General features: G+C 40.7%; 1 protein-coding gene across 2 annotated transcripts in view; it reads right to left on the bottom strand.

Annotated features, from left to right (window-relative positions):
* Positions 1-8,610: 8,610 nt before the first annotated feature.
* Positions 8,611-11,324, bottom strand: part of COL9A1 (collagen type IX alpha 1 chain) — a 109,274-nt gene continuing 106,560 nt past the window's right edge. For both annotated transcript variants that reach the window (XM_077307542.1, XM_077307547.1), the window contains exon 38: positions 8,611-9,609. In XM_077307542.1, the coding sequence (XP_077163657.1) occupies positions 9,425-9,609 (185 nt within the window). In that variant the 3' untranslated portion in view covers positions 8,611-9,424. The remainder of the gene's footprint in view (positions 9,610-11,324) is intronic.

Here is an 11,324-nt window from a genome sequence, read left to right as displayed (position 1 = left end):
AATTTCTATTTTGATTAGTTTTTTTTTTCTCTTTTAAGAATTTTATATATCAAAATAGTTTTTTAAAAAAGCAAAATGAACACTACCATCCAGCTTACTCAGGCTATGACATCCATGCACATCAAGAAGTTTCTGCTTGCAGGCTTCCCTATTGGGAATGATGGAAGTGAGTGTTACCATGAGATAATCTCTCCAGTGCTGCCCCTGCATTGCCGAAAAACACTGACAAATGGACAGTGATCAGCATGGTAGTCTGTTCTGACAATGCTGAACACCTGGGATGATGCGGGGAGGAAGTCTCGGTCCAGAGGTCCTCTCTTCCTTTCACCATCTTTTTGCTAGCAGAGAAGCAGTGGCCATGGCACAAGCATATCTCTGGATCAAGGTCCATGAGTGAGGCCCTGTAGACTGCAGGCATCATCCCGCTGGTCTGGATTTTCTCTGTGTTCCTACCTTGCCCAAGATGATTGTGTGTCATAGAAGATGCCTTCTGCATGCAGAAGCTTCTCTCTGCCTCCCAAGTGTGCTTTTCTATATCACAGCCAATGGTTACAATCTAATAGACAATGATGGGCATGTAGGATTTTATGGTTGCAAGCCACAAAAACCACAGTGCTTTGTAAGGCTGTTGGCATAAAAAATAAATGCTGTGTTTCCAGAATTTGCATGAGATGTTTTATTTTTTACTCTAAGCCCATTGCTGTAAGTGGACAAAGCATTTTGCTCAAAGTTCTTATCTATACTTCCTTTATTCTTTACCCACACTTACTAATTGCAGTTTGGTAGTTCGTGTGGAACCTTGTACAATTTTTCTGTACGGTTACATGATCTTGTATCTTGAGAGCAGGAAAGGTTAAGGAAGCTACTGTAACTATTCTAGTTTAGTAATAAAATACAATGAGATGTGCTTCTTATATTCCTTGTTTTAAATATAATAGAAGTCTTACCACCTCAAAATTACTTAAAGGGTCTTCTGAAATGTCTTAAATGAACACTGTGTATAGAATTATTTAGTTTTGTCTCCCCAAATGGGATAACCTAGTTAATTGTGAACACTGCAAATCTCTTCAGGGTCTGTGCTCTACCACTTTAAGGTCCATAAGGTGGCATGCAGCACATCAGTAATTGTGTATATGATTTACTATGGACTGCAGTCTACAAATGTATAGAAGGCAGAAAACAATGCACTACATAGGATTTTTTTAAACCTTATACCAAGTTTCCATTTTTTTCTTTAAGTTTATCATTAAATTTCTGTCTCAGAATTTATAGTTCATTACATTTTTGAAATGTTTGAAAAGTGTACCTTTGGCTGAATTCTCCCAGTGTCGCATCATTTAAGCACTTGCTTATGTTTCCCCATGAGAACAGAAGAGATGACAGTGCTGAAATTTGGTTGGATCATTCCCAATTTAATATATATATATATATAATATATATATATGCAGCTTACAAATAAGAGTAACAAAACCACGGGCATGTTCTTGCTCCTCTTATAACTGCAGCTTTGTGTATATGGGAGAATATCACCCATGAAGGATTCTGTTGAGTTCTTCTTCCCCCAAATTTGCCATAACACTATGGGAGCAGTCAATCTATTTAAATATTGAATAAATAAATATGCCTAGTAAAGGATGCGGCACCCATTTATCTTTGATATCAATGTTTTAATAATAATATTTTTGTATAAAATGCATATATGGTTTTAGGAGTAATACGGGCCTGAGTGCATCAGGCTATTGGGGGGGGGGGGACCTTGATTTTTTTTCTTTGCATTTTTCTAATTTTATGCAATTGCAGTTGATGGAAGTGAATGTTTGCCGTACTATTAAAGCTAGTTTTCAATATATCTGATAACCTTAACAGAGTTTCAGATGATGATGATGATGGGTGGGGTTTTTCAGGTGAGTTGGAAATACTGAATGGAATCCAGCTTGCAAGGAAAGGTGTTAATAATAAGTAGACCAAAGTTAGTTACAGATTTTCCAGCTAATATCAATGCTGCAATGAAATACAGAGTTAAGCATGCTAAAATCCATTGATTTTAGTAGGTTTACTTGACCCTGTTGGATTACGGCCTTAGTATGTTTTTAGATTTCTCTTCAGAACGCAAATGCGTTTAAATTATTTACTCAATTTTTTTTTGCCATCAATATGCAAAAGTTGACAACAGCATTATTTTATTGTTATGTTTAATATCTGAATAACCTTTTTCAATATAGCCTTCACTATTTGTCCACAAGGTTCTTTTGTTCACCAGTGGAAGATTCAGATTTTTGCACATGCTCAAGTGATTGTTATCTACTTGGTTCTTTAAGTCTTAAATTAATTTTAAATTTAATTGAACTGAACTGGTAATACCAAGTGTGTTTCTTGTGCAACTACAATTTTGAATATGTAGTTACCTTTTTCTTTAGAGAGACACTGTAAAATCCTGTCCTGAGTCATTTGATGGACTTTGCATTTCTTCTCCTTGTACATTTGTCTTATGTTATTAAATTTCGTAAAATTGTTTTCATTCTCTTCTCAGATTACTTTGTTATTTATATGGTGTTGCTATGGTTAAAATAAAAGTTAATTGATGGAAGACTGGCTTTAAGAGTGATGCTTTCCCCCCTCCCCATGTCTTCATCCTAAACAAATTGTCCTGGGAAAAAGTGGATTAGTTTCAGTAAGGTAGATCCTACTGCTGTGTGTGCAGAAGGCTAGTATTTTTATTATATATTTATTTTGAAAAACAAGATAATAGTATAAAATGGGCACAAAAGAAAAAGAGGGACTACGAATATTAAAAATCATTACAATACTACCAGGTATAGAACAAATATTTCTCCCCCAAATCCCCTTCATTATAATCCTCAAGACATTATCTACAAAATACAATAGTTCCTACTTCAAACAATTGCAAATTTCATAACTGATGTACTTTACAACTATATTAATTAATTTCAGTGTAATTACATGGTCTGTATCACATATTTTGTTATTTCTACATATTAGCCAGTTTCCAATATATCGAAGTTCTAAAGAGTCTATTATCAAGAGAAGTTTTTGTTCCAAATCCACATTCTTAAACCTTTATATTCAAAAGATTTTCTCATCCTGATTCTGCATTGTAATAAGTTTATATGCATTGCAATACATTTATTTAGCTTTTTAACTATTTCTCATTCTAAGTTTGTCTGCTTCTTACATAATAAACACTCTGTCCTCAAATTTCAAAATTGATGTTTCTTAAATAAGTTGCTAATTTTATCATTACTGCATATGTCAAAAGGAGAATCAACAATGACAGTCCGATAAACAAACAATAAACAAATTTATTCCAAAAAAATCACAAAGTCTCTTCGTGTAGTATAACTATGTATTAACTCAAAGACTACATATTAACTCAAAATTCAAACTGAGCCAGCCAGAAGGGGTGCCTAGACTTATTACTTCATTTTCAGAAGTAATCCTTCCTTAGTGGCTTTTTTCTGTTAAACAAAAAATGTGATATCAATATCTAAATTCATATTTACATGTATAATACAAAAAGAATTATATACAGGAATGTTCCCCTTTCATTATACCTCAGAAATGGACGTTCTTCGGCTGATTACTGCATAAGTGACAAGTTTAAGTTCCATTTCTTCTAATCTTGGACAGACATCTAATTTCCATTTTGCTACAAAGATGATTCTAGTTACTGTCACCATATACTCAAATATATCTTCCAAAACTTCTGATAATTTAGAATCATAGAATCATAGAGTTGGAAGGGGCCATACAGGCCATCTAGTCCAACCCCCTGCTCAACGCAGGACTAGCCCTAAGCATCCTAAAGCATCCAAGAAAAGTGTGTATCCAACCTTTGCTTGAAGACTTCCAGTGAGGGGGCGCTCACCACCTCCTTAGGCAGCCTATTCCACTGCTGAACTACTCTGACTGTGAAAAACTTTTTCCTGATATCTAGCCTATATCGTTGTACTTGAAGTTTAAACCCATTACTGCGTGTCCTCTCCTCTGCAGCCAGCAGAAACAGCATCCTGCCCTCCTCCAGGTGACAACCTTTCAAATACTTAAAGAGGGCTATCATGTCCCCTCTCAACCTCCTTTTCTCCAGGCTGAACATTCCCAAGTCCCTCAACCTATCTTCATAGGGCTTGGTCCCTTGGCCCCAGATCATCTTCGTCGCTCTCCTCTGTACCCTTTCAATTTTATCGATGTCCTTCTTGAAGTGAGGCCTCCAGAACTGCACACAGTACTCCAGGTGTGGTCTGACCAGTGCCGTATACAATGGGACTATGACATCTTGTGATTTTGATGTGATGCCTCTGTTGATACAGCCCAAAATGGCATTTGCCTTTTTTACCGCTGCATCACACTGCCTGCTCATGTTTAGTTTACAATCCACAAGTACCCCAAGGTCTCGTTCACAGACAGTGCTACCTAGAAGCGTATCCCCCATCCAGTAGGCATGCTTTTCATTTTTCTGACCCAGATGCAGAACTTTACACTTATCTTTATTAAATTGCATCTTGTTCTCATTTGCCCATTTTTCCATTGTGTTCAGATCTCGTTGAACTCTGTCTCTATCTTCCGGAGTATTTGCCAGTCCTCCCAATTTGGTGTCATCTGCAAACTTGATGAGTAGTCCCTCCACCCCCTCATCTAGATCATTAATAAATATGTTAAAAAGTACCGGGCCGAGCACCGAACCCTGAGGTACCCCGCTACTCCCCTCTCTCCAGTCTGATGAAACACCATTGACAACAACTCTTTGAGTGCGGTTCTCTAACCAATTCCCTATCCACCTAACAATCTGAAAATCCAGATTGCAGTCCTTCAACTTATCCATCAGAACATCATGGGGAACCTTGTCAAAAGCTTTACTAAAATCCAAGTAAATGACATCAACCAAATTTCCCCGATCCAGCAAACCTGTTACTTGGTCAAAAAAGGAAACTAGGTTGGTCTGGCAGGACCTGTTGGAGACAAATCCATGCTGACTTCCTTGGATCACCAAATTGTCCTCCAGATGTTTGCAGATCGCTCCCTTTAATATCTGTTCCATTATCTTCCCCACAACAGAGGTCAGACTCACTGGTCTGTAGTTTCCCGGGTCATCCTTACTCCCTTTTTTGAAGATCGGAATAACGTTTGCTCTTTTCCAGTCCTCTGGGACATCTCCAGTCCTTAAAGAGGTTCCGAAGATGATGGACAAGGGCTGTGCAAGTTCTCTGGAAGGTTATTTGAGTACTCTCGGGTGCATTTCATCTGGACCAGGGGATTTGAACTCATCCAGTGCAGCTAAATGCCTCTCGACAACCTCTCTATCCATGTTAACCTGCCACCCAGACACTATCCTTTGGCTACAGCCATCTCTAGATGTGCCTAAACACTTTGATCTGTGGGGAAAAAACAGATGTAAAATAGGCACTAAGCCTTTCTGCTTTCTCTGCATCTTTCGTTAGAGTTTGTCCATCCGCACCCAACAGCGGGCCTATTGCCTCCTTTACTTTACGTGTGCTCCTCACGTAACTGAAAAATCTTTTCTTGTTACAATGGGCTTCCCTGGCCAATCTTAGCTCACTCTCAGCTTTGGCTTTTCTGATGATTGATCTACAGTGCCTAGTAACCTGTAGGTACTCTTCTTTAGAGCTCTGTCCTTCCCTCCATTTCCTGAACATTTTCCTTTTCTTTCTTAGTTCCTCTTGAAGTTCTCTGTTCATCCAAATAGGCTTCTTAGAGCTCCTGCAGTGTTTGTTAGGCATTAGGGCAATTTGTTAATAATTTGTTAGGCAATTTCCACAGGGAATTTAAATTTTAATAAATTCTGCATTTTCCCATATATTTCCTTCCTTCCTTCCTCCTTCCTTTTTTTTTTTTTTTTTGCTTTTTTACAAGTCCACCGCATCTAGTAAAGGATTCTGTCTGTATCTTGGAAAACTGGGTGCAATTACCCCCAACTTGATCTTGCACTGACAAAGCTGTTACTTCTTTTTCTAACATTTCCATTGGTCAAGTCTGCAGTGTGGCAATTTTGCCTCCTATTTGGTGATCCACAGGATCACTCTGGCAATTCCTTTTGAAGGTCACATAGAGTTGTTGGAGAAAGGAGAAAATCTATCGCATCAAGTTTCTTCTGCTCAGGCAAGCATAGGATCCAACACAACAGTACTCTCAAGGAAATAAAGGCCTTTCTCTCCCATGGATCATAAAATTTAATTAATGTGATTTTGTTATATTTAAGTTAGTTAGCAATTTATAGAAGTCAGCACAATAGAAACATTGCACGGAAACCGTCCTGCCTACAGAATCTGCAAGTTAAATACCTATTACTTACCAGACCCACTGTATATATAAATAGGTTATTATAAGAGCTTATGCATGCCATTACACAATCGCTGTGTTTTTTGTGATCGCAAAGGTGTTGGTATTTGTTAGTTCTTTTTCTGTGCCTGAAACAAACACGCTACAAGGACATCAATACAATTTTTCTTTAAAAAAAAGAGAAACAACCAAATCTATTTTGCTTTTTCAAGAAGATACCTAGACATGCTTGTTCACTAGTAGTCACTGGAGTTCATTTTTTTACACCATGTGTCTGACATGTCTAAAAAAAACTGTGCAAAATAAATTACTTGAGGAATCAAGTTTCTCATGACACAGCTCAGAAATGGAGCCCTGTCTAGGGATGATGGCCACAATGAGGTACATACTACATTAGCTGTATGCAACGTTTTCAGAGACACAATTCAAAATTAAAAGTCAGTAGAGATACAACTTACCTGCTACTGATCCTAATCAATCTGGACTACATTCACTGCGACTGCATTCTAAGCGATTAATAAAAATGTTATCCATTTCCTTGTTATGAAATAAACCTCCATTCTGAAAAAGTCTCAGAATTATATTTCCTATTATAAATGTACTAGAATTAAAGGCCGCTGTAGTTCATACAACGGGCGCTAGCAGGGGGGAATAGCAGAGAGAGAGGGAGGTAGAAAGGAAGAAAGTGATTAAGATAGAGAGAGCTTGGCAGTGGGAAGAGGAAGGGGAGGGGTTGTCCAGTCTGTAAGGGCATGAGGCTGAATATGTGCATTGCGTGGGGGGTTGTGGTGGCATGGTGACAAATGAGGGCGTGGGTGTGGAGAGATGGGTGTCAAGAATCTTAGATTGGTTTGGAATGTTTGTTGAGTGTGGGAGAGGACTGACCTTTGGGAATTGTGGCATAGTGGTTACAGATGAGCTTTCCAGAGCCATGTCTTCAGATATGTGAAGGGAAAATCAGACTGGAGACTATTAATAGGGGGAGATTACATGGCAACCAATTCCTCCCAGTTCTGTGGCCCTACTCCTTCTGTCTCCATTTTTTTTACTGTTGATATGTTATGTGACCACATGCTTCTTTCACTGTTGCCCCTTAGATTGATTTTTGTACACTGCTGTTTACTACCAAAAGGAATCACAAAACAGTTTACAAACACATTTTCCCTTCATCTCCCCATAACAGACACCCTATGAGAGAAGTGGGGCCGAGAGCTCTGAGAGAACTGGGAATGGCCCTGAGTCACCCAACAGGCCTCAGATGTCTCTAAACGGTTTAAAAACACCTTTTCTTCCTCTCCCCATAACAGACACCCTGTGAGTGAAGTGGAGCTGAGAGCTCTGAGAGAACTAGAATAGTCCACATTCCCCCAGCAGGCCTCAGCTGTCTCTAAGCAGTTTAAAATCGCCTTTTCTTCCTTTCCCCATAACAGACACCCTATGAGAGAAATGGGGCTGAGAGCTCTGAGAGAACTGGAATAGCCCACAGTCACCCAGCAGGCCTCAGTTGTCTCTAAGCAGTTTAAGATCCCCTTTTCTTCCTCTCCCCATAACAGACACCCTATGAGAGAAGTGGGGCTGAGAGCTCTGGGGGCAGCAAGCAGTCACTTGGCCCCTGACCCAGAGCAGCAGTCAGTGCCTCAGTGCCCACTCCCAAGCAGCAGAGGTTTTCTGGCAGCGAGGGCAACAGCAGGCGGGCCCCTCAGTCACCCACTCTCCAGACCAGTGCCCTGACTCTGACCTCTGTCTCTGGTGATGTCTAGTGGCCAAATGGCAGCTACTGGCCTTGCGGGCTTTGTGGTGGGCAGGCCGTATGGTCGCTGGCCAATCAGGAGGGATGCACTGGACGGACAGGGCCCCGGACAGTCTCCTCCCAGGAGGCCATTTCCATTTTATATAAGGGAGCAAAAAGTGTTAAAGATGATGGCTGCTAGTGGAAATGGAGAAGCATGCAGAGGAAAAGATTGATTCTTCCTGATGGCAACTCAATCCAAGTTGGTTCCCAACCAAGTTTTCTTTTGCTAAAAAAAATACTAATAGCAACATAGAAAAGGGGGTAGTGATCATGATTAAAATAAAAGCACTTTTATTTTTGTCTTGCAAGACATCAAATCTGAGAATATATATAATTCCAAAAAATTACAAACTAAAGGAAAAGAACACTGAATTATACAATACACTTTGGTTTCACTGAGAAATGAAACTAGTACCGAAAGAATGATGGAAGAAATTTCAGGGAAGGCAAGTCTAGAGAAGTGTTTGAGCCTTATTTACCATTCATACAAAAAATGCACAGGATTAAAAAACATTTATTTATTTCAACTTTTTTCTTTACAACCAAAGATGTATTTAAGATCTTTCAAAATAAATAAACACAGCTGTTTCCAAAGATTAAAATTATTTTACCAGTGGCTTTTTGACCTCTTTGATTTCAGACAAGGACACATGGCAGAAATAGTGACAGTGTCATATGAAACAGGATTTGATACATATTGGAGCAGAGGATTAAAAACTGCCCCTGGGTGTCAGGGTTATTTCACACAATATAGTCCTGGTGACCTAGCATTCACGCACACAGTGTTTTACAGCATGGAAAGGTATTTGGCATGATTTTACATGGCAGCCATGTCTGACTCTTTGAAATCAGAATGACAGGGGCAAGCATGGCTGGCTAACACATAGCACCAGTATGGCAAAATGAATGCACCTTACCTTAATTTAATTTACAAAAGGGATGGACCATAACAGCTACAGCTGAATTACAACATTCTCTCTGATGTAGTACAACACGAGTAGGTGGAAAGGATAAGTATTTAAAAGGAAGTCCTTCAGAAATAAAAAGAATTGGACAGCTGCCTTTCACCATGAGAAGAAATAAAAGCCATCTGGTATAATTTTTGTAAGCACCACTTTGTTTTTTAAAAAATTTGTTTGCCATGTGCTGTTTACACAAGTTGCGAAGAAAGGGACAACCGGTGCATCTAAAGTCTGTCAAGCCTCATCGGATTCTCTCCGTGTTTACAGTATGCTGTGCTTCTGTTTTCTTTCTTGTCAACTGTCTGTGCAGGTAAGTACACTGTTGCCAATGACAAGGGCCGTTTCCTTTCCCCTTTCAGGGCCCTTTCACATTCTTACCGGCTCGTAGCCCTGCTTGCACAGTGCAGGCTGATGGCTCGCAATAGCCAGGGGGGCCGGGAGGGCCAGGAGGGCCAGGGACTCCAGGCAGACCAGCCTCTCCTGGTGGGCCTCGTTCACCGTCTCGTCCATCTGTGCCATAGCTAGGCTTGCCTGGCTCTCCTGCAAAACCACAGACAACTAATTCAGCACATTCATATCCTTTAGAAGCGAACATTAAACAGAGGGGGGGAAAGGACAGCCTCCTCTTCCAGGGTAGCATCTCCTCCTGGACACAACAAGGGTCCCACTTATAACTCTACGGAGTCCAGGATAACCACTGGCGGGATCAAAGACATTTGGGTAGGAAGAAGGGTCTTTATAAGAGCACTTGCTTTATTGGTGTTTATCATCTGAATTCACAGATTTCTATGGTTTGTTTATTTAGAAGCTTGTACCTTGCTTTCCTCCTCCATGGGAACCCAAAGCATCATTTTCCTTTCCTGCATTTTTACCGCACAACCACCCTGGAAGAAAGGTCTGGCTGAGAGTGCAATTAGCTCAAAGTCAGCCAGCAAGTTTCCATGACAGAGGGGGGATTTGAACCTGGGTCTCAGATCCTAGTTTGACACTCTAACCACTATACCACTCAGTTTTATTTGAAAATGTTTTATTTTCTTATTGCTCCTCCCCCTTCCCTTCATGCTTCCTAGTCAGGAAACAACATAATACAGGAAAAGTAGGCAAAAGTAGACATCCCAGTCTGTCCTTTCTGCCTTCAGGCCGGAAGAATTATCAGAAGACAAATGACCTCAGTAATCTGGTCACCACTGCCTACTCCCAGCCTGTGGTATTTTGCAGTGTTTTCCAAGCTGCAGCCCCCATTTTGGGAGAAGAGACTGGAAAGGACTGCACTCAGTCATCACCAGCCCAGCAACCCAGCTTCCTCATCATGCCTCCCTCCGCTGCAATCAGTGCCCTTGAGGAATCCAAGAGCAGCAATCTCATTGAGGAATGCATTTTCACCTGGGCTACACCTTACTCTATTTGGAGTTGGGAGCGCTTCAGAAGGTACAAGGCTCTATTCTATCTCTTCCGAGACTGGCCAAGCTGGAAGGGGAAGGGAAGGCCCAAAGTGCTATCACAAAAGCTAACAAACCTAAGAATAAGGACAGGCTCAAATACACTTTGTTTCTTTCAAGGGTAAAAGAAAGTCTTGGAAGATGACCATAACAGAAAACCCGAGAGAAAGCTACTTGTGAAGCATATAGGGTAGCGATCCCCAACCTGTGGGCTGCGGACCACATGTGGTCCGTCGACTAATTGGAGGTAGACTGCGAAGGACGCTGTCCCCCCCCCCCGCCCTTTACAACACACTTTGGGTGTCATTGTCTCCCATCACTCCCAGATGGGACTATCTCATTGCAGAGAAACAAGCTCAGGGTTCCCATTGATTTGTCATTGTCATGAGTTAAAATTTCCATGAAAATAAAATGTTCCTTATGTTCATTGTTGTGGCATGTCTGTATCTTATTTTGAAGGGATGTTTAAACATTACCATAGCAATCAGAGAGCGTTAGGGCAGTGGTTGAGAGTAGAGGAGTAAACTACCCCTCCCCCCCACCGGGCCTCAGTAAAATTGTCAAGCGTTGAGTGGTCCCCAGTGATAAAAAGGTTGGGGACCACTGAGGGCATTCAAGCAAAGCTCCTTCAAAAGGATTTCTGCCTTCCCTGTCTGGGAAGCCCTTTCATCCGCCACTTTCAGGAGAAGATCTCCTGGAGAGTAAATCCAGAGCTGCCACCTGGTCTGCAATATATACATTCACTAAATATCACAAAGTGGCCACAGCCAACAGGAGCTTTCAGGCACAGAATTCTACAATGAGCTCCTTAATGTG

This window comes from Paroedura picta, chromosome 1, assembly GCF_049243985.1.
Source record: "Paroedura picta isolate Pp20150507F chromosome 1, Ppicta_v3.0, whole genome shotgun sequence".
In the NCBI taxonomy this organism is placed as follows: domain Eukaryota; kingdom Metazoa; phylum Chordata; class Lepidosauria; order Squamata; family Gekkonidae; genus Paroedura; species Paroedura picta.
The sequence above is the reverse complement of the archived record's forward strand: the minus strand, read 5'-3'. Positions and strand labels throughout refer to the sequence as shown.